Raw genomic sequence first — 26984 nt, 5'->3', positions numbered from 1 at the left:
ACACACACACACACACACACACACACACACACACACACACACACACACACACACACACACACACACACACACACACACACACACACACACACACACACACACACACACACACACACACACACACACACACACACACACACACACACACACACACACACACACACACACACACACACACACACACACACACACACACACACACACACACACACACACACACACACACACACACACACACACACACACACACACACACACACACAGGGAGAGACATCCAATTTCATAACTCACACATGCTAATCTTAATCACTAGCAATCTGAAATGTCCAGTACAAATTTCTGTGTTTTGTGTCTTCCTTAATTATCGACACCCAGAGCCAAATCTGAGGTGCACACTGGCCAGCTACTTGATTTATGTCTCGTCTGTCACAATATAATTTATCTTCCCTTCTGTTTGTTGTGTTCTTATATTCAGCCCTAAAACACAGTTCCCTGCATTCAAGACTAAAACCTACAATTTGTTGATAATGGTTTTTGCTTGGAGGATAAGGAGTGATATTATCTCCCTCCTTGGTGATGAGGTTTCATTTCCTGTGTCATGTTTCATAAGGTGCACTCCCTGCCTCATCTGAGTCATAAGAACAGGGAACATGTTACACACACACACACACACACACACACACACACACACACACACACACACACACACACACACACACACACACACACACACACACACACACACACAGAGTGCTCTAGTACTGCAGAATGTGGTCTCCCATGGGCGACACCGCTGCTACTAGAGCATTGTGGGAAAATGCAAATATTGCCACCCGCTTGATCTGTGTTTAAATACTAGAGTCATTCATCAATTACATCGGTCAACATGAACCATATTGTTAATACTGAGGCTTGCAAATACTACTATGGTGCTATTGTTAGGTAAAAGCTGCCATGGCTTTACACAGTAGCAGTTGTGCAGAGGAATAGCCTACAGCCAAACATCCATATAGACAGAATTGTGACAGACATCAATACATATAGTGTCCTTTACATATGGACCTGGCTAAATCAATGGCTTGACATGATCTGATGCATCTATGTGTGCATTTCCTGCAGCTGTTTGACTGCGTGAGGGAGGACAACCCAGACTTCCACCAGAAGATAGTTCCTATCAGCAGTGAGTTGACACAGCCTGCCCTGGCCATCAGTCCTGAGGACGTAGAGAGACTGACCTCCTGCGTCAACATCATCTTCCACTGTGCTGCCACTATCCGCTTCTACGAACCCCTCAAGTGAGGACCACAACCCCCTACACACTGACTCTTCCTCTATCACCTAGCTATCATGCTAACTCACCACTTTATCAACTCAACAAATCTGTTTGATTGTGTATAAATGCATGGACATAGCTTGTGTCTGACACAGAGAGAGGTACAAAGACATAGAGATCCTATTAACTGACGTCAACACAGTAGACAGTCTCTAGTTGAGATGAGGTCAGCCCGTATAGGGGCCAGGGTCGTCTTTATCTTGGTCACGTTTTATTTTGATATTTTACTCTGGTCTGGTTTATGGGGTCGGAGGGTTTTGCTTTGTCATTGTCCCGAGTACCAGAAAGTGCCCATTGTCCAGGGACTTCCTACAGGAAGTGATGTTTGGTTGATAGTGTGGACTGTTTGTGTTCTGGTGTTGACCAATGGGGAAGTTGATACATCTAGAGTATGATGACGATGTTGAGAAACACAATAGAGATCCCAAGATAATATAGTGTCTGTGTAGCATCTGTCAAGCAACATTGCTCACCTAAAATGGTTGACAGGCAAACACTTACATAAATAGTAATTAAACATATTACATCAAAATCCAATGCAATGTTGAGCAAATAAAGTCTTATAGAATACAGTCATATTGAATTAAAAAATGTAAACTGCTTAAGTTTTCAATATTCCACGTGGGTTCATCATTTCACGAAGTAGACAGTGCACCGATGTTCCATGTGGTGAAATACAGATAGAGAGAGAGATGTATCCAGGGAGTCTACAGGTAGGTAGCTGTAGGGGGTAGAGAGATGTATCCAGGGAGTCTACAGGTAGGTAGCTGTAGGGGGTAGAGAGATGTATCCAGGGAGTCTACAGGTAGGTAGCTGTAGGGGGTAGAGAGATGTATCCAGGGAGTCTACAGGTAGGTAGCTGTAGGGGGTAGAGAGATGTATCCAGGGAGTCTACAGGTAGCTAGCTGTAGGGGGTAGAGAGATGTATCCAGGGAGTCTGCAGGTAGGTAGCTGTAGGGGGTAGAGAGATGTATCCAGGGAGTCTACAGGTAGCTGTAGGGGGTAGAGAGATGTCTTTAGATGTCTCCTACTCAGTGAGGAAGCAGGAATGAGGTCTTCAGAGGGATAATTAAAACATTAAAGAGCTCTGTGTCTATCTGTCTCTGTGTATTCTCACAAGTCTTCATCATACTGTTAAATACGCCTGTCTGGGTGCCTGTGTGACTGCTGGGAACAGATCCCGTTGAGTAGGAGAGACAGGACAGCCTTAAGGGATGAGATTCAGTCAGAGAGGTGAAAGGAGGTGTGGGGAGGCGGGACATTAGCCATGACTGACAGCTCAGTTAGGGAAAAGCTGTGAGAGTGTTCTTTGAACAGCATCATAGCTCTCTTCTCCTCCCTCTTTCACTTTATTTTCTCTTTTCATCCCTACCTCTCCATCCCTTCCTCTGTATTTCTCTCTCTTTCTCCCCTGTTCTCTCTCACGTTCTCTCGTCTGACACACAATGATGTTACCCTGTCTCCAGGGAAACAAAGTTGCCAGGGGGAGTTGGACCATAATCAGACAACAGTTTAATCACTGGGACCCAGACCACAGCATTTCAGATAGCGCCCTAGACACAACATCTGTGCTGTGCAAATGTACAAGGCTAGTCAAGCCTAGCACTGAAGCAGTGATAAGCACCATAGCCACTATAGCTGCTAGGATACAGTATATCTGGCACCCTAATGAAAATACAACAGCGGAATTCATTAATGACTCAGCGGCTTGGAACAGTGAGGAACACAGTTTGGAGCAGTCCACAGACACAGTGGTGTTCTCTCTTAAACTGACCTAGTGCTCTGTAATAGTTCTCAAACTGGCCTAGTGCTCTATAATAGTTCTCAAACTGGCCTAGTGCTCTGTAATAGTTCTCAAACTGGCCTAGTGCTCTATAATAGTTCTCAAACTGGCCTAGTGCTCTGTAATAGTTCTCAAACTGGCCTAGTGCTCTATAATAGTTCTCAAACTGGCCTTGTGCTCTGTAATAGTTATCAAACATGCCTAGTGCTCTATAATAGTTATCAAACATGCCTAGTGCTCTATAATAGTTCTCAAACTGGCCTAGTGCTCTGTAATAGTTCTCAAACTGGCCTAGTGCTCTATAATAGTTCTCAAACTGGCCTAGTGCTCTGTAATAGTTCTCAAACTGGCCTAGTGCTCTGTAATAGTTCTCAAACTGGCCTAGTGCTCTGTAATAGTTCTCAAACTGGCCTAGTGCTCTGTAATAGTTCTCAAACTGGCCTAATGCTCTATAATAGTTCTCAAACTGGCCTAGTGCTCTATAATAGTTCTCAAACTGGACTAGTGCTCCATAATAGTTCTCAAACTACCCTAGTGTTCTATAAAAGTTCCCAAAACCACATCTGACATCTGCACTTACATACACACACACACCTTCCACACTGCATGGCTGTGGCTGAGAAGCACTATCTTTCTCTGTAGACTGGCTGAGAGGTGAGATAGATTTCTGTCTGTTTTCCTGGAATGGAAGCACATTGCTGGAATCAAGTGTGAGGATAAAAGGGTGTGAGGGAGGATTATTATAATGCCAACTCTCCAACGTGCTCTCTCTCTCTTTCTCACCCTTCTCTCTATCTTTTTATGTTTCTCTTCTTCTCCCTCTGTCTCTCTCTTTCTCACCCTTCTCTCTCTTTTTCTGTTTCTCTCTTTCTCTCTAGGTCTGTCTCTCTCTCTTTCTCACCCTTCTCTCTCTCTTTTTCTGTTTCTCTCTTTCTCTCGGTCTGTCTCTCTCTCTTTCTCACCCTTCTCTCTCTCTTTTTCTGTTTCTCTTCTTCCTCTGTCTCTCTCTCTTTCTCACCCTTCTCTCTCTCTTTTTCTGTTTCTCTTCTTCCTCTGTCTCTCTCTCTCTCACCCTTCTCTCTCTTTTTCTGTTTCTCTTCTTCCTCTGTCTCTCTCTCTTTCTCACCCTTCTCTCTCTCTCTTTTTCTGTTTCTCTCTTTCTCCCTCTGTCTCTCTCTCGGTCTCTCTTTCTGGGTCTCTCTCTCTCTCTCTCTCTCTCTCTCTCTCTCTCTCTCACTGTCTCACTTCTCTCATTGTGAGGATGTTATGGGAATGCATAGTGTGCTTATGCTTCTTATGTGTACTTATGCACAGTGATCTCTTACCTAGTCCTGCTGTGTGTGTGTCCTCTCTTCCCAGACACGCCCTGCAGCTGAATGTGATGGCCACGCAGCAGCTCCTGAATCTGGCCCAGCAGATGCACAACCTCCAGGCCTTCATCCACATCTCCACAGCCTACGCCAACTGCAACCGCAGGCACATCGACGAGATCATCTACCCACCGCCTGTAGAACCCAAGAAGCTCATCGACTCCCTGGAGTGAGTAGTGTGATGTCAACTTTCTGCATCTGAGTTGCGGGTGGGGTTGCTGCTATTACGATTTAATCTATTCAGGAAGTGAATTAATTTGCAAATGTCATGCATTGAAAATATGTTCAGTAAAGATAAATGGCACTTAGGCCTGGATTTGATCAGATCAAGCATTAACTGGCATAGCTGATGATTTGGCGCAGTCGGAGGTGGAACTACGTTGTACCTGTCACATCGGTGAGCAGCTGCTCTTGTGATCATTGTCACGAAGCCACACACGTTCCACTCACGTTGGAAGGTCAGAATGAGAAGATGTCCTCTTTAGGTATAATTCCGGGAGCCGCTTGTGGATTTGACAGCTCTAACTCCGTTCCACCTCCAACACCACCAAAACAACTTCTATGCCTCTAAACCTCTAAACAACCTCTAAACAACCTCTATGCCTCTAAACCTCTAAACAACCTCTAAACAACCTCTATGCCTCTAAACCTCTAAACAGCCTCTATGCCTCTAAACCTCTAAACAACCTCTATGCTGGTGTCGACTATCTGATAGAATCTTACTCCTTATCTCCTTAGTTAGATAAATGACAGTATATTCATTGAATTTCAATTAATCTCCTGAAGGAACTGATTGAAATGGAATTGAACCGAACCAAGGGTGCTGTGAAGTCCACACCACCTTGTGCCATTTTCAACTAATGATTGATTATAAATACCATCACAGACGGCTATCTGAGTGAACAACGTTTCATCTATCTACACAAAATGCCAACTTTTTTTGTTTGTTTGTTTTTTGTGAATTTTACTCCTTTTTCTCCCCAATTTCGTGGTATCCAATTGTTTTAGTAGCTACTATCTTGTCTCATCGCTACAACTCCGAAGGTTGAAAGTAATGCGTCCTCCGATACACAACCCAACCAAGCCGCACTGCTTCTTAACACAGCGCCATCCAACCCGGAAGCCAGCCGCACCAATGTGTCGGAGGAAACACTGTGCACCTGGCAACTTTGGTTAGCGCGCACTGCGCCCGGCCCGCCACAGGAGTCGCTGGTGCGCGATGAGACAAGGATTTCCCTACCGGCCAAACCCTCCCTAACCCGGACAACGCTAGGCCAATTGTGCATCGCCCCACGGACCTCCCGGTCGCGGCCAGTTTACGACAGAGCCTGGGCGCGAACCCAGAGTCTCTGGTGGCACAGCTGGCGCTGCAGTACAGCGCCCTTGACCACTGCGCCACCCGGGAGGCCCTCAAAATGCCAACTTTACTTCAATCCTGGCATGTGTCCTGTACCATTGTGATGCAAGTCTAATTGTGAGTGTCCTCTTGTGTCTGCGACTGCAGGTGGATGGAGGACAGCATTGTCCGTGACATCACACCGCGCCTCATCGGGGAGCACCCCAACACCTACACCTACACCAAAGCCCTGGCAGAGTGCGTGGTTCAGAAGGAGAGCAGCAAGCTCAGCATCGGCATCATCAGACCCTCCATAGTGGGAGCCAGCTGGCAGGAGCCTTTCCCTGTGAGTACCGTTACCATAGAGATACAGTATCATATACATACATCATTCTGTGGGACTAGATTACAGCAATAAAGTCAATAGATGATCAATAGATACATGGATCACATTCTGTATGTAGTCTATGGACGTTAAACAGTGTACTGATTGGTCAGCAAGATAAGTGTATCAGAAGAAGTGTGATTGGCTCAGCCACCTGACTGTTGAGAAATATATCACAATTTATAAAAATCTATGTAGCACTTTCACTGTGATGGTAAAATGCTCAGTCAGAATTCTGTCAATTCTCACACCATCATGTCCTGCTGTGGTGCCAAAAGGATGGGAATTAGCGATCGATCGCTGTAATAGTACACTGGTCAATATATCTCCCCTGTGTACAGTCAGACTTTAAGGGGGATTGGGTGTGTAGTGCTGAGTAAAGGTTGTATTAGGGTTGGACCAGGACAGGTCTAATGGTTCAGAAAGTCTGGCTGGGCTGGATTCCAGGACTCGAAGAGGAGTGTCCCTGACCCCAACAGCTGGGTAGGCATTGTGAGGGGTGCAAGGAAGGGGAAAGGGAGGGGTACTGCCAGTGCTGAAACCGGAGAGCCTATGAGTGTCTCCTACTAGATAGTAGGTCACTGAAAAGCAACGGTAGGTTCATGGAAAGGCCACTCTGAAAGTTCAGTGGGTGCAGTAATCAATCAATCAATCAATCAATATAATGTATTTTATAAAGGTATTTTGACATCAGCAGTTGTCCCTAGAAAGGCAGGAACCTAAGGAGAAAGCTAGATAATAACCAGCTTCCGAGGGGTGGCCAGTCCTCTTCTGGATGTGCAGGGTGATGGTACTTTCATGAGTAAGCTGCTTTTTATTTTCGATTCTGTCCGGCTGTTGTAGTGTAGGATAACATCTTAGCGTAAGGATTCCAGAGTTTAGCATTTTAATCTCACTTAACATAGCGGCAGATGGACGTATTAAAGCGTTTAAAATATAAATGCAGACTTTATTGCTGCTTAAAATTTTGGAGGAGCAATGGGAGGATGGTGTTCAACATTTCATCATTTTTGTGATTATAATATAAGTTCTTTCCCGCAAATTCAGATGACATGCTTACTTTATTTTCCTACAGGAATATTATTTGAACGTCTGAGGCTCCATGAATTCACACAGAAAGAGATCAAAAATCTAGAAGACGAAAAAATTCACACTTTCAGAGTTTAATAGAGTATAATACACTTTTAAACAGCACAAAGTATATCCACAGAAAACGACGTTACAGCCCCAGGGCTGCATTTAGCTTTCTGGGGCTGTAACGTTTCAACAGAGCAGGATCCAGGCCTGGCAGCAAAACAGCCAAAAGATCACGCTTTACAAGTTTATTGCGCAGGCAGCTCGAGACAGTGGGAGCGACGGGAGGAGTGTGTGTGTGTGTGTGTGTGTGTGTGTGTGTGTGTGTGTGTGTGTGTGTGTGTGTGTGTGTGTGTGTGTGTGTGTGTGTGTGTGTGTGTGTGTGTGTGTGTGTGTGTGTGTGTGTGTGATGAACTTCAATCTCCATGTCCTCAGAACTCCGTTAAGTGTTAAAATGTCACAGGCGATCCCTTAATGAGGTCAAAGATGTATACCTGCAGAAATTGTGTCTGGGGCGGTGTGATAAGGACTCCTATTTGTCTGACTGTCTGTCTGCACCAGACCATGTAGCCTTACTGTCACGCCTTGGTCTTAGTGTTTTGTGTTTTCGTTGATTGTTTGGTCAGGCCAGGGTGTGACATGGGTTTGTTTTGTTGTATTTCGTATTGGGGTTTTGTGGTTATTGGGATTGCGGCTGAGTAGGGGTGTTGTATGGGCTTGGCTGCCTGAGGCGGTTCTCAATCAGAGTCAGGTGATTCTCGTTGTCTCTGATTGGGAACCGTATTTAGGTAGCCTGGGTTTCGCTTTGTATTTCGTGGGTGATTGTTCCTGTCTCTGTGTAGTTTCACCAGATAGGCTGTAATTAGGTTTCACGTTCCGTTTCATGTTGTTTTTGTATTTGTATTTTTCATGTATCGCGATCTCTTCATTAAAGACATGAGTAACCACCACTCTGCATTTCGGTCCGACTCTCTTTCTACAAACGAAGAACGCCGTTACACTTACCCTGTAGGGACAAGCCACAGCCAGACCCACACAAATAAGCCCAGTCTATTACCAATGTATTACCGGAGGGCTAATTGATGTAGACACTGTTACTCTCCCTATCTCAGTCTCACTCTCCATAGGTAGCTAGCTAGCTAGCCTAGCACACCACTGGAATGCTAACTCAGCAGATACACAACAATCTAATTGATGTGGACACTGTTACTCTCCCTATCTGTCTCACTCTCCATAGGTAGCTAGCTAGCCTAGCACACCACTGGAATGCTAACTCAGCAGATACACAACAATCTAATTGATGTGGACACTGTTACTCTCCCTATCTCAGTCTCACTCTCCATAGGTAGCTAGCTAGCCTAGCACACCACTGGAATGCTAACTCAGCAGATACACACCAATCTAATTGATGTTACTGTTAGGAGGCTATTTGTAACTTGATGATGTTGCAGCAATGTTATAGTGCTGCTTGAAGCTAGAATTCCTCATTGAAACGGTAACAAAGCGGAAACACCGCCTGTGTTTTGTTAAAAAGCTGAGGCAGGTAGCCTAGTGGTTAGAGCGAATCCCTGAGCTGACAAGGTAAACATCTGTCGTTCTGCCCCTGAACAAGGCAGTTATCTCACTGTTCCTAGGCCATCATTGCAAATACGAATTTGTTCTTAAACTGACTTGCCTGGTTAAATAAAAAAAATTGGCCTGGAGAAATGTAACCACTCTCAAATTCATAGACAGAGCTATGGATGCAAGGACTAACCATCCACGATATAACATGTATAGTTTTAACCATGTTGTTAGGCTATACAGTGTTTGTTTATATTTACAACCATTAAAGTACAACAAGCTTGTATTTTGGGTTCTGATGGGGTATGACAGCTGAACTAAGCTCACGAGGCATTTATAAGTTATATTCTTCAACAATCAATGGGTATATATCATTAATTTACAAGTCCAAAAATAGATGTAGCAACTAAGGAGTTTTAAGGGGGGTACTTAGTTTTAAGGGGGGTACTTAGGGTTCTCTTCCACCTACATCTCTATTCAGTCTGCATCGCTAAAGCATTCCAGATTGCGAGATATACATTTTTAGGTAATTTCTGATTGAGCAGACATATGCAGCATCTACCGTGTCCGCTTACGGTGGAACATTGCCTTTCAATTTAAATAATGGATTAAAAAAATCCGTACGGATTGAATAGAACCCCTAATCTCTCATTACACTCATTTATTCCCTCCCTGTTCTTCTGTCTCAGGGTTGGATCGACAACTTCAATGGACCAAGCGGAGTCTTCATCGCTGTAAGTACCAACATCTACTTATTGGTTGTATTTTTCAGATAGTAAGTTTGCTCATTTTGATGCTACTAGTTTAAACGATGATCAGGTGATGATGAGATGTGGTAACCCTGTGTCCTGTCTGATCAGGCGGGGAAGGGCATCCTGCGCACCATGAGAGCCAACAATGATGCGGTGGCGGACCTCATCCCTGTGGACGTGGTCATCAACCTGACCCTGGCCGCTGGCTGGTACACGGCAGTGCACAGGTTAACTTTCCCCCCAGGTGGAATATGGTTTGACCAATGACTGTATGGTTTAACCCACACAAACAGACACCCCCATATTGACCTGCAGAAAGACCTCCTGTAAACCTACCCAGTTTGTTCGAACACATCTCCCCAGCTCTACACCATTGACTGATGAGGAAGCCCAGTGTTTTCAATTGATGTGATTTTGTGTTTGTGGGCTCATTTTATAGATGTTTCCTAATGGACCCTCCCCTTTGATCCCTTTAACCACTCTGACCTCATCTCTCTGCTCCCTTGCAGACCCAAAGCAGCGCTGGTTTACAACTGCACTACAGGCGGCATCAACCCTTTCCACTGGGGAGAGATCGGTAGGTATCTGTCAGTCAGTCTGTCTGTATGCCTGTTACAGTGACATAATCAGTGCTTGCTCATCTGCCACTATGTCTTCCGTCGTCATAAATCAATATACTTCAGCAGTTGAAATCTTGATATCACATTTTATTGGTCACATACACATGGTCAACGGATGTTATTGCGAGTGTTGCGAATTGCTTGTGCTTCTAGTTCCAACAGTGCAGCAATATCTAACAATTCCACAGCAACTACCTAATACACACAAATCTAAGTAAGGAATGGAATAGGAAAATAAATATATGGATGAGCGATGGCCGAGTGGCATAGGCAAGATGCAATAGATGGTATGAGATGAGATATGTAAACATTATTAAAGTGACTAGTGATCCATTTGGTTGATGGTGTTGTCACTATACATCATACATTCCCACCGGGGATATGAAACGGTGGGTTGTCTGTCAGTCCTGGTTCTCCTAAATCACTTTGAATGGTGTAGCAGTGAGAAGCAGGTGGATAAATGATCTGTGTCATAATTAGATGCCCAGGGATTTGACAGTGGCGAGGGTTTACTGCCACCTTCTGGCAGCTAGTAGAACATTACTGAACCCACCACATACTGTGTACATCTGTTTGACCTCACCACTGTGGATCTGCCCAGATGACAACTCCCATCAGCAATAAAGCACAGTTGCCCAAACAATAACAAGTAGAGGCATCATGTCATCATCACCCAACCAGCATTTTGGTTGTGGTGGCAGCTCACCTCCCGGCCCATCATCTACCGTACATCCCAGTGGACCACAGAGGAAAAGGTCCATGCGGGCCGGGTATCTGTCAGGCTCAGATTAGCGTGGTAGCGGGCGACAGCCAGGGTCCCCATGCTCTCAGATTAGTGAATCTGCTCCTTTCACTCTGGGAAATTGCCATCAGATGGCTGGCAGAGGGATTAGGGCTCATCACTCTGCCTTGCTGTTATAAACCTGGGATAGCGGGCACTAATCTACCAGACCACATAAGAGCTAAGAATTAAGCTAATCAAACTGGGTCTAGGGGACCCATGGGGCTGTTTAGGGAAGTTTGAGGTTTGCTGGCTGGATATGTTATCAACATTCTGGTATCTTAATTGGTTTTGGTCGCCTTCTGTCCGCTTCTCACCCCCTTTTGAAAAAGGTCAATAGAATTGAGGAGCGGCAGTAAGGAGAGGGAACGTGGAGGGAAATGTGACGGTAATTCACTCGCTCGTCATCAGGCAAATGATGTTTACAGAGGAGGAATCACAAAATACAAAGTGATAAAAACTAATATAGCTACTTGTGCAATACATTCTATAGATAAAAGGATAAGTAGAGTATCGTTTTAAATGTGTGCATGGTTGTCTCCTTTGAGAAAACAGCTGATTCAAAGGGGGTGTGGAAAATTTGAAAACACTTCGGCGCTAGCAGCCATGAGGAAGCACATGATTATCCTTGGCGAGGAGGAGGCTATTGAGGAGTGAATGACACTCCTCTGATAGCTTACTAACGAATTGACACTCTCCATGACCACTTATCACTGAGAGGAGGACAGAGGCGTCGAGGAAAGGCCGGAATTTTGTGCAATAGAGAATCTCCCAAGGAATCAAAGAAGGAGCCCTGGAATAGTGCTCAGGACTTTCTCAATCAATCCAAGGCTTGTTATAGAACAGGGCACTAGACAATGTACCATTTAACAGCACTGCGAATTGATCCCCGGCCTCAATCTTGTACTGAGGGAAGCTCCACTTTCTAGGGCAGAACAAATGTGATTGGTTGGATGAAAAGCTCTGAGTTAGACTAACATGTCAGTGTGTGGAGTTTACAGATGAGTCAAATAAAATAAATGCTTTCAGGGAGGTAGGTTGGAGGTGGGTGGAGGGCGTTGCCAGTTCGAATCCTGGCTGTGACTTGTTTTCCTTACCAAACATTTTAACAAATTACATTTCTAATCTACTTTGTTTACTTTGACTGAACAGCATTAAATACTTGAAAAAACAAGGGTGCTGCTGGGTAGGGACCAGAAGGTCACAGGTTCTAATCTTGCGGATGCCTTTTTACAAAAAATGTATATTTGTGTTACCTTTCCCTAGCAGGGAACACTCACCCTCAACACCAAAACCATCTTTCAACTCTTGTTAGTGGGGCTGGAGAATAGTCCCTCTGGCCGGGATTCAATAACGTCGCCCTTTGTCAGCTATGCACCCTGTAAATGCAGTGTTCACGGTAAACACAGCATGTTCTCCCTTTAAATGGCACATAGCCAACAAATCACAATCAGATTTAATCCTATTGTTCTACTTAGAGTTAATAAAAAAATATACAATTAATGACAGAGTTGATCCACAGAAATGTGCTGGAGCACGGTGCAACATCAGGGGTGTGGCTTTGATTCCTCGAAGGGTCATATGTAGTGTGGCATGTGGTCTCAGAGCATTTTGTATTATACTGTACGTAAATCCAAAACACTCCATTTAGTATGAGATGTCTTCCTCGCCATTCTCCAGTAGTCGTTGCTGGCTAGCCCATTTAGCATAGTAGAGGGCTGGGTAGCCAGGATCTGTCCTTTACTCCAATGAGGTTGGCATCAGACAACTTTGGTTCAGCTCTTTGCACATCATGGACTGCAGGCTTCAATCACCACAGTGGTCTTGGAGGGGTATCACAGCTGTAGGGGATGGGCCCAGTCTACTTGGACCTCAGCCTCATTTTCCACCACTTCAGTCTGCGCGTACGCTTCTTCCTCCACTTGGCTCTCAAAAGTGATGAGATCAATTTGAAAACAAAAGCACTAAAACAGTTATAGGGAATAAATTAAATGGGAAAGCTTCAAAATGACAAAACTACAGCTCAACAGGAGAGAGCTACCCTGGGCTTACCCCAGATAGTCTTCTACACAGGAGAGAGCTACCCTGGGCTTACCCCAGATAGTCTTCTACACAGGAGAGAGCTACCCTCGTAAGGCTGTTCACATCTTAATAGAGGCTGGTGGGTCACGAAGAACAAATTCACACCAGTACCACCCACTGGTTCTTTCACTAGCTGTTCCCCCAGCAGTTTTACCTTGGTCTGAGCTGCCGTGATTGCAGCCAGGTGGGGAAGGTGTGCAGCTGCTGTGAATGTAGTCATTAGTGCAACAGAAAACCACACCCTTGGATACATCCCAATTATCTAATATAGTGGCTGAGGAAAATGTGAGAGGTACCTCCGTAACGTTACACCCCTTAAAATGCCACAACAGAATAGAGCTGTAAGATAGGGATGTCAGCTCCAAGCCAAAGATTCCTTCACATTTTTAACTCCTTTGTATTCTCTCTCAGAGCACCATGTGATGTCCAGTTTCAAGAGGAACCCTCTGGAGCAGGCTTTCAGAAGGCCCAACGCCAACATCACCTCCAACTACCTGATGAACCAGTATTGGATCCTGGTCAGCCACAAGTTCCCTGCCCTCATCTATGACCTCTACCTGAGACTGTCTGGACAGAAGCCCCAGTAAGATTACTAATGTCCTGACAATCAGCATTATCACTAGACCATTGTTCGGTCTATGAAAATTGAACTACCTACTTGTTTTCAACCCAATCAACACATTGTGATGTAAAAAATAGATCAAACGGTCTGTAATCATAAAGAAATCAGTGTTTGCTGCATACAAGTGATCTTTAATGAAGTCTTCAATGAAACAAACATTACAATTGTGTACAATATGCATGCAGTACATTTGGACTGAGATCCTCCATTCCTCTCTCTCTGTGTAGGATGATGCATATCTTCAACCGGCTGCACAAGGCCATCGGCCTGCTGGAGTACTTCAGCAGTCAGGACTGGGAGTGGAACTCCGAGAACATGAACATGCTGATGAGCCACCTCAGCCCTGAGGACAGGAAGGTACAGTAGACTCAGCATCCATCCTCTATGCACACACCATCTCTGCATGTTGATGTATATAGTCAATATGGTATGTATTTCACCTAGTAATGCCACCAAGCCATCATTTCAGCTAAAACAAACAGCTTTATTGATTTCAAGACAACAGGTCACTAATAAGGCAGCATAGCCTACTGGTTAGAGCGTTGGACTAGGAACGGAAAGGTTGCAAGATCAAATCCCCGAGCTGACAAGGTAAACATCTGTTGTTCTGCCCCTGAACAAGGCAGTTAACCCACTGTTCCTTGGCCGTCATTGAAAATAAGAATTTGTTCTTAACTGACTTGCCTCATTACATCATTCAATTTCAGAAGGTTAAATTATAGATATCCCAAAGGTTTTCATAATTGACAGAATGTGACCATAATAGCCATGTCTTACTGCACACTCTCTCCCAGACATTCAACTTTGACGTGCGTCAGCTGAACTGGCCAGAATACATAGAGAACTACTGCATCGGCACCAAGAAGTACGTTCTGAATGAAGACATGTCCGACATCCCTGCAGCCAGGCAACACCTCAGGAAGTGAGTAGACTACTTACAGGGCTGACTGTGTTTGCTCCTGTCTTATTTTGAAGAAGGATGTAAATGAGTGTGTACTTCCAACTCCCTCCCTCCCTCAGGCTGAGGAACATCCGCTACACATTCAACACTCTACTGCTGGTCTTCATCTGGAGGGTGTTCATCGCCCGCTCTCAGATGGCTAGGAACATCTGGTACTTTGTGGTCAGCCTCTGCTTCAAGTTCCTCTCCTACTTCAGGGCCTCCAGCACACTCACCAACTGATGACCAACTGACCGTTGACCAGCTGAACGCCCTGCTCGCCTCCTCAACCAGACCACACCCCTCAGACCTCCAGCAGCACACAACCCCACTCCTCAACCAGACCTCCAGCAGCACCCAACCAGACCCCTCAGACCTCCAGCAGCACCCAACCAGACCCCTCAGACTTCCAGCAGCATCCAACCCCACTCCTCAACCAGACCCCACCCCTCAGACCAGCAGCGGCACACAACCCCACTCCTCAACCAGACACTGTTCCTTCTGACCCTGTTGTACGTCATACAGTAAAACCACTATGTAAGTGTTATTTCTTTTCGAACTACGGCTTTTCTTAAAGCGACAGATTACATATGCAACAAACCCATTGTATACTCTCCCCACGTTTTTGCTCATAGTTTACGTCCTCCCCAACCCAGATACAATGTCTTGGAATAGAGGATTTGTTTTTGCATACTTAAAATACTGTATGTCAGGCCTCCACTGAAAGACAATTTCTGTACATTGACTCTTAATGTGTGAATGCTGAGATATCCATGGCCTCTCTTCTTCCATGGGCGATGTGTTTTTACCTTGTATTGGTTTGTACTGACAGAATATTTGGGAACCTGTACTCTGTAGCGAGGCCAGCTAAGGATATCCGAGAGTAACTTCAGTGTTGATCACATTAAGGGCTCTATTCAATCTGTGAAGTTGAAGCACTATAAATTGAAAAAATGCAAAAGCAGGAACATTCCCCTTGTTTCAATCATGCTGTAAAGCTGAACTTCTGTGATGCGGATTGAATGGAGCCCTAAATCTTGACCACTGAAGACTGCTCCTGTAGTACTAACATCCGACCTGGTTGACGACTACTGAATATTGACATCGGTATGATTGACACAACGCATAAGACACATTTTTTGTTTTACTGTTTGTCCACTTTTTGCCTGTTTTGTACAGCAGTTTATATTGAAACTAAGTTTACTAGTTTTTCATCTTTATAAATAATTGCGTCAAACTAAGGCTTGTCTTAAGTGGTACGGCGCATTCGGAAAGTATTCAGACCCCTTGACTTTTTCCAAATTTTGTTAAATTACAGCCTTGTTCTAAAATTGGTTAAATGTTTTTCCTCAATCTACACACAATACCAAAGCGAGGTTTAGACATTTTTGAAAATGTATTAAATAAAAAACAGAAATACCCTATTTACATAAGTATTCAGACATTTGCTATGAGACTCAATTGAGCTCAGGTGCATCCTGTTTCCATTGATCATCCTTGAGCTGTTTGTTCAACTTGGAGTCCACCTGCGGTAAATTCAATTGATTGGACATGATTTGGAAAGGCATACAACTGGCTAAGGTCCCACAGTTGACAGTGCATGTCAGAGCAAAAACCAAGCCATGAGGTCGAAGGAATTGTCCGTAGAGCTCTGAGACGGGATTGTGTTGAGGCACAGATCTGGGGAAGGGTACCAATTGAAGGTCCCCAAGCATTGAAGGTCCCCAAGAACACAGTGGCCTCCATAATTCTTAAATGGAAGAAGTTTGGAACCACCAAAACTCTTCCTAGAGCTGGCTGCCCAGTAATCGTCACGTCTGGAGGAAACTTGGCACTATCCCTACGGTGAAGCATGGTGGTGGCAGCATTATGCTGTGGGGATGTTTTTTAGTGGCAGGGACTGGGAGACTAGTAAGGATAGAAGGAAAGAGGAATGGAGAAGTACAGAGATCCTTTATGAAAAACCTGCTCCAGAGCGCTCAGAACATCAGACTGGGGCCAAGGTTCACCTTCCAACAAGACAACGACCCTAAGCACACAGACAATGCAGAAGTGGCTTCGGGACAAGTCAATGAAATGTCTGTGGCCCAGCCAGAGCCCGGACTTGAACCCGATCAAACATCTCTGGAGAGACCTGAAAATAGCTGTGCAGCAACGCTCCCCAGCCAACCTGACAGAGCTTGATAGGATCTGCAGAGAAGAATGGGATAAACTTCACAAATACAGGTGTGCCAAGCTTGTAGCGTCATACCCAAGAAGACTCAAGGTTGTAATCGCTGCCAAAGGTGCTTCAACAAAGTACTAAGTAAATTTGCTCAAATTTATAAAGACCTGTTTTTGCTTTGTCATGGGGTATTGTGTGTAGTTTAATCAATTTAAGAACAAGGCTGTAATGTAACAAAGTGTGGAAAAAGTCAAGGGGTCTGAATACTTTCCGAATGCACTGTAGATGGTGACAGTATCATATATAAACAAGTTTAGAAGATGTGTAAATAGTTCTATTATTTTTCTAGATGACTTAAACGAGTAGTATTTGAGGGTTGATTCTGCAGGAGTCTGACTACCACAGAGATCCCAGACTAGATCTGAAGTGTTACTTGTGGCAGACAGCAGCAGTCCATTTTTTAACGAGATGATACATCTATATACAGTATCAATGGTAGAAGTCTTGACTAAATGTACCTCAAATCCTCCCTCTGGAAAAACATGTTTCTATGTGAGCCAGTAATGCTGTGCAACAATAATGACCATCCTTTCCTAAATTCAGTGAGGGACTATGAACCAAATGCATGCCCAACACAAATGGCTTTTCCTCTACAATGAAGTTGAACAAAATGTCCTGCTTTTTATGGATCTTGGCATCTGTCATGTTGAGAACAAAGCAGTGTCTTTGTTATGATACATAGTGGAAGCAGAGCACTGTGGGTAGATCAGGCTAACTGGGCAGTGTTCTGTGAACTGCAACACTTACAACTTTATTTTGTTTGAAATGTAATTGGCAAATGACCCTCTATTCCTGCTCTGAAAACACTTAAAGTTGGTTTGGCAAAACATGAATAAACCAAAAGACAAATTGGTCAGTGTGCTAATCATTCTGCTTCATACACTGCTGCCTCATGTAGAAAATAGATTTAGCCTACTTCCATGGCTGCATTTATACAGCCAGCCCAATTCTGATCTTTTTAAAAACTAATTGGTATTTTGACCAATCAGATCTGAAAAGATTGGATGTGAAAAGATGTGATGTGATTGGTCAAAAGACCAATTAGTGGAATAAAAGATCCAAAATGGACTGCTTGTGTAAGCGCAGGCTAAGAGCACGCACCATCACCAGAAGATAGTGGGATACCAAACGAGAGATTTAAATTAATGTAAAGTGTACAACATGAAGTGATGAAGTGCACTAAAACACATGTAATAGGACATCTCCCATTGACAGATGTGAAACAGATACTGAACAACACTGCAAATAGATAGAAATAGAACAAACATGACATGAATGATCACATTTCATTCAGCCTAACTTACAGATGACAACGTCCCAATACCTTTACACACTAAGCCTGATAAAACTGGGGAGCTGCTTTCCATTTTCCAGTGCAAAATACATATTTACAGGATATAAATATATTATAATGGTAGTCATGAGGATACTGTCCAAAACAAATAGAACAATTATGATTGTCGGATCCTAATCAGTTTACTCTTATTTGGTTCAAACCAAACTCCCAGCAAACCACATACTTGTGATTGGAGACTTCTCTTCCTGGATTCCCCCACAGGTGAAGGGACAGTAGGTGCACGATCAGCAGCAGGCTCCAGGTCCCATATCCACAAAGCGTCTCACAGTAGGAATGCTGATCTAGGATCTGTCCATATAATCTTAGCTTGTGATCCAAAAGGGTGAAACTGATCCAAGCTCAGCACTCCTACTCAGAGAGCTTTGTGGATATGGGCGCAGGTCAGAGGGCTACTCCTGTACATGTCAGGAGTGGAGCAGCACGGTTGTTCACATGGGCATCTGGGAGAACCACCTGGAAATAGAGAACATGCAGAGGTACAGTGTAAATACACTACTACCAGTGAGACACAGGAAACCTGGTACATGTAAGGGTTTACCATCATTTTGTGACAGTTTCAGTGGCAATAAAGAAGACTGGGCTCACCTCTCTGGGTTTACATGGGCCTAGTTTGAAGTGACAGCAGACTGTCAAAACAGAAGACAACAAACCCATAGATCATGCCTGTGGGAGAGAGAAGATCAATGAAGATGTTCAGGGTGCATTTCTCTAACGTGGCACAGTATCAGGCTGGCAAAGCAACCGTGGAATGATTTGTGAGACATGAACAGTATGAGGTCTGCCCATGACACTGGGTGGTAAGAGTGAGTGTTGTCTGGACCTGTGGTGGAGAAGATGCCACGGATGATGACACAGAGTCGTACCAGGAACTGCCAGAGGGGCATGTGCTGCTCACTGACCGTCACCATCAGAGAGCTGGTGTCGTACTTCATAAAGATCCCAGACACACCGTGGCTGCCCGTCGCATGGTTGATCACCCGCTCCTAGACCAGACAGTGGTTAGGTAGAGTGGGGTGGGGGTTAATCTCTCCTTTATACACACACACCTTTCTAACATCTAGCCTTTGTGTATGTGAATATGTGTGTAAGAGATAAATATATGACTGTCTCAGGTGGTGGTGTTATACAGCAGAGCTTGAAGTAACTTTTGGCAGCCAGCAGAGGGAGCTGAATGGACTGGATGGATGGATGAGGAGACTGATCCATTATCTGAACCCACTGCAGCATCCTCCATCATGGTCAACATCAAATAGAATTCCTCTCCCCTGATGGTTAATATTAGGATTTGGGGAAGACAGGCTGATACTAGATCTGTGCCTAAATCAGGACTTACCCTCTCAGTCACAGATAACTGGTGTGTGTCTGCAGTTTGGTAGGAACCACCATAATGAAATACTGGAACATCTCATTATCTGCAACAACAAGACAAAGAGCAAAGCCCTTTACCCCATCCATCTAGTGACAGACTACACAGAATACGCATAGAAAAGGTGAAATAGGTGGCTTCAGTTCTTTCCCCTGGAGAAACTAGGCTGCTTTGAATGGCAAGTGAATGAAAGCAAGACTGCAGTGAATCCACTTCAAATGGATACAAATAGCTACATTTTCTCCCTGCAAACTCATGACGCCATGCTGAGCAGAATAGGCTGGAAGCTACACATTAAGTAACAGCTGAATTAGGTTTGATAAGAACATATTGTGTTTACTTCCTGGTCTCAGTGAGGAGGATCAGTAACTTACGGTTGCTGGTGATTTTCTCTGTCCCGTCCAGAGGATTGATGATGCCGGGGATCTCTTCTCCGAAAGACAAATGGTCTATCCGATGGGAGAAGTTGTACGCTGCAATGCATTGATGAAACCCAGCTCACATTCAGTCAGGTGAAATAGGACAGTGAAAACCTCATTGAGAAAAACTCAATGAACTTCTGAGTCTGTGGTAGTATTACATACCTTTCCCCATAAATAATGATTTACATACAACATGCACTTAAATATAACCCTGTTGTTCAGGCCCTGAATGCTGATTGGTTGAAAGTGGAGGTCGACTGATTAATCGGAATGGCCAATTAATTATGGGCGATTTCAAGTTCATAACAATCAGAAATCTGTATTTTGACACCGATTTGGCAGGTTTTTTTTTACACCTTTATTTAATCTTTATCTTTACAAGGCAAGTCAGTTAAGAACACATTCTTATTTGTAATGATGGCCTAAGAACGGTGGGTTAACTGCCTCGTTCAGGGGCAGAATTACAGATTTTTACCTTGACAACTCAGGGGATTCAATATTGCAACTTTACAGTTAACTAGTCCAACGCTCTAACCACCTGATTACATTGCACTCCACGAGGAGACTGCCTGTTACGCAAATGCAGTAAGAAGCCAAGGTAAGTTGCTAGCTAGTTAAATGGTTGATGATATTACTAGTTTATCTAGTGTGTCCTGCGTTGCATATAATCGATGCGGTGTGTATCGTTGCTCCAATGTGTACCTAACTATAAACATCAATACCTTTCTTAAAATCAATACACAGAAGTATATTTATAAACCTGCATATTTTGCTAAAATAAATCCAGGTTAGCAGGCAATATTAACCAGGTGAAATTGTGTCACTTCTCTTGGGTTCATTGCACTCAGTCAGTGTATATGCAACAGTTTGGGCCGCCTAATTTACGTAATTATGACATAACATTGAAGGTTGTGCAATGTAACAGGAATATTTAGACTGATGGATGCCACCCGTTAGATAAAATACGTAACGGTTCTGTATTTCACTGAAAGAATAAACATCTTGTTTTCCAGATGATAGTTTCCGGATTCGACCATATTAATGACCTACGGCTCGTATTTCTGTCTGTTATTATGTTATAACTAAGTCTGATTTAATAGAGCAGTCTGACTGAGCGGTGGTAGGCACCAGCAGGCTCGTAAGCATTCATTCAAACAAACTTTCGTGCGTTTTGCCAGCAGCTCTTCGTTGTGCTTCAAGCATTGAGCTGTTTATGACTTCAAGCCTATCAACTCCCGAGATGAGGCTGGTGTGAACCGATGTGAAATGGCTAGCTAGTTAGCGGGGTGCGCGCTAACAGCCTTTCAAATGTCACTCGCTCTGAGACTTGGAGTGGTTGTTCCCCTTGCTCTGCATGGGTAACGCTGCTTCGAGGGTGGCTGTTGTCGATGTGTTCCTGGTTCGAGCCCAGGTAGGAGCGAGGAGAGGGACGGAAGCTATACTGTTACACTGGCAATACTAAAGTGCCTATAAGAACATCCAATAGTCAAAGGTATATGAAATACAAATGGTATAGAGAGAAATAGTCCTATAATAACTACAACCTAAAACTTCTTACCTGGGAATATTGAAGACTCTGTAACGCTCAATGGGTGAATGGGTGTGGAGTCAGGCGCAGAGAGCAAAGGATGCGGGGAAAACACACTTTAATGTCCACAATATCACAGGAACAAAATAGTATACCCAACACAGGTGTAACTATAAAACAAAATAGTACCCTACTGTGAAATACTAGGACAGCGAGAAAACAAAACACTAACCACTCTCACAAACACAGATGAACAAGCCCACACAAACAGAAGCGGGCTAAACAAACTTAAATAACCCCACCCTAACAACCAAACAAGGAACAAGTGAAACCAATTAGACAAAACCAAACGAACACAGAACAAAGGATCGGTGGCAGCTAGTAGACCGGCGACGACGACCGCCACCACCTTCGGTAATATTCGTGACAGACTCATGTTAAAAGGAACCACCAGCTTTCATATGTTCTCATGTTCTGAGCAAGGAACTGAAACGTTAGCTTTTTTACATGGCACATATTGCACTTTTACTTTCTTCTCCAACACTTTGTTTTTGCATTATTTAAACCAAATTGAACATGTTTCATTATTTATTTGAGGCTAAATTGATTTTATTGACATATTATATTAAGTTAAAATAAGTGTTCATTCAGTATCGTTGTAATTGTCATTATAAAATATATTTTTAAATCGGCCGATAAACCGGTATCGGCCTTTTCTGGTCCTCCAATAATCGGTATAGGCATCGGCACTCAAATCTTAATCAGTCAACCTCTAGTTGAAAGCCGTGGTATATCAGACTGTATACCATGGGTATGACAAAACATTACTATTTACTGGTCTAATTACGTTGGTAACCAATTTATAATAGCAATAAGGCACTCCAGAGGTTTGTGGTATATGGCCAATGCACCACGGCTAAGGGCTGTATCCAGGCACTCTGTGTTGCGTCGTGACTAAGAACAGTCATTAGCCGTGGTATGCCCCCTAGGTCTACTAACCTAGGGGGCAAGGCAGTTCTACTAACCTTGGAGGCAAGGCAGGCCTACTAACCTTGGAGGCAAGGCAGGCCTACTAACCTTGGAGGCAAGGCAGGCCTACTAACCTTGGGGGCAAGGCAGGCCTACTAACCTTGGGGGCAAGGCCGTAGGAGCTCCCTTTAGAACACTCTTGTACAAGACCCCTGTAGAGAAAGCTCCTCCCTCAACCTGTTCTGTATCAGAAACAGGGTCCTAAGGAGAGTTGGGAGAGGGAGAAACAGGTTAACTACTCATTTCATACAGGAAGGACGACAAAACTGTTTTTTTCTTTTGGAATGTGATTGAGTGAGATTTTCTGACTATTAACAAAGTGCTTAAAGGGCCAATCTACCATTACTGCCTCATTTTTAAAACTTTTAAATTCATGATATGTAGCCATTGATTATTTAAGAATAAAACATAAATGTCTCATGAGCTTAGTTTCACTGTCTAACCCAATCAGAACTGTCTAACCCAAAATAGAAACTTGTTTTACTCTTTTGTTTATAAACAATTTACTTGTAAACAAACACTGTATAGGCTCAACAACAAAAAAATAACAATTATCATTTTGATATCATGGATGGTCAGTCCTTGGATCCATAGCTCTGTCTATGAATTTGAAATTCTAAACTGCTTACCTGTGCCACAGTCTTTGCTGCAGAGTCAGCTCAAAAATCCCCTGAACATTTATACAGATGGAAGAAAATACACAGGGAAGAAAAAGTCCCAGGGTTTGGGATCACCAAAGTCTATTTGTATGTAATAGAAGGCTCGGTTATCTACTCACAGGCTCATACTGAATGCCATTTGATGTTATCATATAGTCTCTGCCAGGTCCAGAATGTCTGCACCCACATCTGAAACAGCACACCAACTCAATCTTTAGCTCCAGGAGGTTGTGGGGAAAATTATACAGTACATCTAAACCTAACCCAAAATATGAAGACCTACATTTCATGAATGATTACAATAAATAATGTGTGATAAGGTTGAATGCTTACATTGACATTTCGTGGCAACTGTAATATCTATGTTTATTCTGAATTTACTGTAAATGAAGAAAAAGTATTGTCAGATTCCAAGATAATGTATTGGCAGTAAAACACAGTTCAGTCTTATATAAGAGCTTATCATGATGAAACAAAATCAACAGTTCTATGTACCTTGAAAAATCTTTATCCACTTCGTATTCATACTTCATCCAGGTGTCCCGATACAAAGAACTCAAAGAAGGCCACCAGTGCCATGCCAGTAAATGCTATCAGGGACACTATGGATGGGCGAGAGAAGATCATTAGTGACGTCATTCAAAGTTGGAGCTATTGAATCAGCATTCAGACATATGTAAGCTGTATTGAGAGTGAAAACTCACCTGTCCCCCCCTGTGGCTGTGGTCTCGACATAGCTCTCTGGGACCTTGGGGAAGGCATCCAGCTCCTTAACCAGACTCAGGGCTTTCTTCAGGACCACTCTCCACATCCTCCCTTCATACACCTATCCTGGGAAAGTGAAATCATACAGTCCATTATATATTTTTTATTCTAATCTGTGTAATATAGGAATAAAACAATATGCAGGTTGCCACCATCATCACTGCACACATTGGTCATACCTGGCAAGGCCTTTTCGGTTTTTAAACAACTAATTATAAATGTTTTTCTGTGAGTTCAATGTGCACATTGCACAGTTTCTCTAAAGAGAAATGAGATCCAGCCTGAACTGTGCAATGTAGTAGGGTGTTGTAGTTTCCAACGGGCCAATATTCTACATAGTTTAGTGCATAAAGCATGGTAATTAACTACAATGACCATAATCCATTTCGCATCTACCTGTCAGGTCCGTTTCTTTTTTTTTTTTTACACCTGCTACGGAAGATACAAGAATGCATGACCATGAGGGGATGGATATAGAGTACCACCGTGTGAGTCATAAAACCTAGTGGTCAAACAAAGAAATGGTTCCATTCATTTTTCCAGCATTCATTTTTCCCATAGGGGACTTTAGAAACACTTAAAATAATGGCTGTTTCGTGTAGGCTTACCGTGCCTGGCGTGACGTTTTGTTAACCGTGTAAATCTCTCTAGGACAAGGTCACTTTTGATGGCTAGGTTTTATGGGTATTATGACACCTCTATTGAGAGCAGCTGTTGCTTGGCCAGGTATCTCTAGCTAAAAATACATGATCAAAGTGATTGATAGTTGGTATTCAGTAGTCATAAAAGTATGCCTTATTTACTTTGAAGAACTACAAAATAGTGATTTTGTCAGACAGCTCTATAACGATGAGATGATGTCTTTGGAATTAAATAATAGTCATCAAATTTAAAAAAAACTAATTTTAAACAACGGATATACATGAATGTGAATATGATGGTTAATAGGTGATAGCAGTAATGAGCAGTCACTACCATCATCACAGTACATGTATTAATTGTTTTATTCTGTGTTATTACTGCATTTAATCCAAAATCGAAATCGAAAACCGTGATTATTTTTTAATAATGAACCAAAATCGAACCGATCTCAAAAAACAATCGCTCAGCACTACCGCCAATAAAGTTATCTATGCAAAACAACTGAAATAGCCCACCAACGTCAATAGGCTATATAGTGTTTCCTTCAATGGCTAGTGATAGTAAACATCATAGAGCCACATAACAACACCAGCATCACCAACAAAAGCTACAAATGAGCAAAGATGCTCATGGCTGTCTGTGAGAACCATTCATTCATCATTGTCTCTTCTTACCTAGGTTTCTATACTCCAGTAAATTGATTGCAAAGCAGATATCTATTCATAACATTATAACTAATGAAATAAGACGTTTGTTGGCTTCTAGCGTCCTTTACGGGGTGCTGTCTTGTCTTAGCAACACGACCACCCGTTAGGCGATAGGAACTGTCAATGGTTATTTTCCATTAGCGCCACCTGTCGACGAGCTCGCGAATGGCTCTAAATATGTTGTAATTTTACGCATTTTGCACCAGATGGCGCTTGAGTCCGTGAAAATACTCTCACGTCGCATTCTTTGTCTTCTTTCATAGCTTGTTCCCTAAAGTGTAGGACATTAGTCCAAATTTTGCATCAATTTATCAAGTTCAAAACTATTTTATGTTTACAGGATGATAACTGTTTGTATTAGCTTCACTATTTTAGACCTAGCTATATCATTGCACAGTATATTAGTGTGATAATGTTTTTACAACATACCTTTTACTTTAAACATACACATTAAGTATACATTGCAATTCCGTTTTCCATTTGAACATATTTTCATCCCTTATAATTGGCCTGCTCTGACTGCATGTTGGCACACACACTGCTTCTTCAACTGAAGTAACCCCAGCTGTTTAGACTTTATAATTAATTAAGAGGCATTGTTGGGCTCATGCACAGTTCACATCAGTAGGTTATGAGAATTAGGGCTAGCTAAAATTCTCCCTGGCGCAAGTAGAACATATCTAATCACAACCAGCCCTGCCCTGAGAACAGTCTTGGTTTCCACTAATGCGATTCCGCTTAAACAGACCAATGCAGGCGAAGTATCCTGCCTGGCTGATGCTTATTCAGACATGCCGACTATGGTGACAACAGCTCATTAAAGCAGCGTGGCTCCCCACAGGGAGCTGTCATGAAACCTTAGGGAATGCCCCAGGCCATATCCACACCATTATGACTGATGGGCTTTGACCTAAGCACCCTGCAACACCCTCAAACCAAGCTGTAGCAAGACTATTTAAACATTCAACCTCAGTTACACTTACACGTTAACATTCGACAATTATTGGCATGTTTATTAAATATCCACTTCTAAATAGCATCATTGTCTCTCCTTAGGATGGCTTCATAAATGGTTTTCTAGTATAAATACAGTATCAGGCACATGCCAAAGTCAGCAAATAACTGCATGTTTCCATAGGTGCAGTCACAGTTCCACATGCCCTGCATGCATTAAGCCTACTTGACTATGCAGAGCTGCACAGATGGGTTTATGGGGGGGATGGGCACTGTCAGCTCACACAGATCAAACGGGTCGGCAGTCCTATTGCTGTTCCCTACGCACAAAGCACGTAAAGCACGTCACAAACGCTCAGTGAGAAATACCAGGCAGGGAGAGCATTTTGTTGTGTTGATCACGCTTCCTGTATTCTGAACCAGGCCATAATGAGTCCAAACCAATGGCAGTGCTTTTCCTGCTGAGTGCAGCCTTGGGCACTTTGACCAAGTTGTCAGTTTGCATCATATCAGTGTTGTTTATAGGTCAACGATCACTGTCGAGTTAAACAAAAAACAACTATTTACACCATTCACAATGTTATAAGTATAGGTATTTGCTATTACACTGAGTAACTTGATGAAAATAAATCATTTGGAAATTGACGTCAGAGATAGGCTTGCCCCAATGGCTTTCCCATGCTTTCTTTC

The 26984-nt window shown here is 43.3% G+C and overlaps 1 protein-coding gene, 1 long non-coding RNA gene and 1 pseudogene across 3 annotated transcripts in view; 1 reads left to right on the top strand and 2 right to left on the bottom strand.

The window, feature by feature from the left end:
• Positions 1 to 17717, top strand: part of LOC118377784 (fatty acyl-CoA reductase 1-like) — a 69734-nt gene extending 52017 nt beyond the window's left edge. Inside the window, exons 3-12 of the mRNA XM_052492438.1 lie at positions 1120 to 1295; positions 4476 to 4655; positions 5991 to 6168; positions 9534 to 9578; positions 9705 to 9823; positions 10106 to 10173; positions 13491 to 13662; positions 13929 to 14058; positions 14496 to 14623; positions 14722 to 17717. Coding sequence (XP_052348398.1) covers positions 1120 to 1295; positions 4476 to 4655; positions 5991 to 6168; positions 9534 to 9578; positions 9705 to 9823; positions 10106 to 10173; positions 13491 to 13662; positions 13929 to 14058; positions 14496 to 14623; positions 14722 to 14884 — 1359 coding nt within the window. The 3' untranslated portion in view covers positions 14885 to 17717. The remainder of the gene's footprint in view (positions 1 to 1119; positions 1296 to 4475; positions 4656 to 5990; positions 6169 to 9533; positions 9579 to 9704; positions 9824 to 10105; positions 10174 to 13490; positions 13663 to 13928; positions 14059 to 14495; positions 14624 to 14721) is intronic.
• On the bottom strand, positions 13905 to 22910 carry LOC118377778 (endoplasmic reticulum-Golgi intermediate compartment protein 2-like; annotated as a pseudogene).
• Positions 22911 to 23186: 276 nt separating this feature from the next.
• Positions 23187 to 25457, bottom strand: LOC118377782 (uncharacterized). 2 transcript variants are annotated; one of them, XR_004824319.2, is made up of 6 exons: positions 25308 to 25439; positions 24600 to 24727; positions 23931 to 24057; positions 23722 to 23828; positions 23560 to 23606; positions 23187 to 23415 (listed from the first exon to the last, which is right to left on the bottom strand). It is a non-coding gene; the product is annotated as an uncharacterized LOC118377782 (long non-coding RNA). The 2 variants fall into 2 exon arrangements; XR_008089190.1 differs by lacking the exon at positions 24600 to 24727 and having other exon boundaries at positions 25308 to 25457.
• Positions 25458 to 26984: the final 1527 nt, after the last annotated feature.

This window comes from Oncorhynchus keta, chromosome 33, assembly GCF_023373465.1.
Source record: "Oncorhynchus keta strain PuntledgeMale-10-30-2019 chromosome 33, Oket_V2, whole genome shotgun sequence".
Classification (NCBI taxonomy): domain Eukaryota; kingdom Metazoa; phylum Chordata; class Actinopteri; order Salmoniformes; family Salmonidae; genus Oncorhynchus; species Oncorhynchus keta.
The sequence above is the reverse complement of the archived record's forward strand: the minus strand, read 5'-3'. Positions and strand labels throughout refer to the sequence as shown.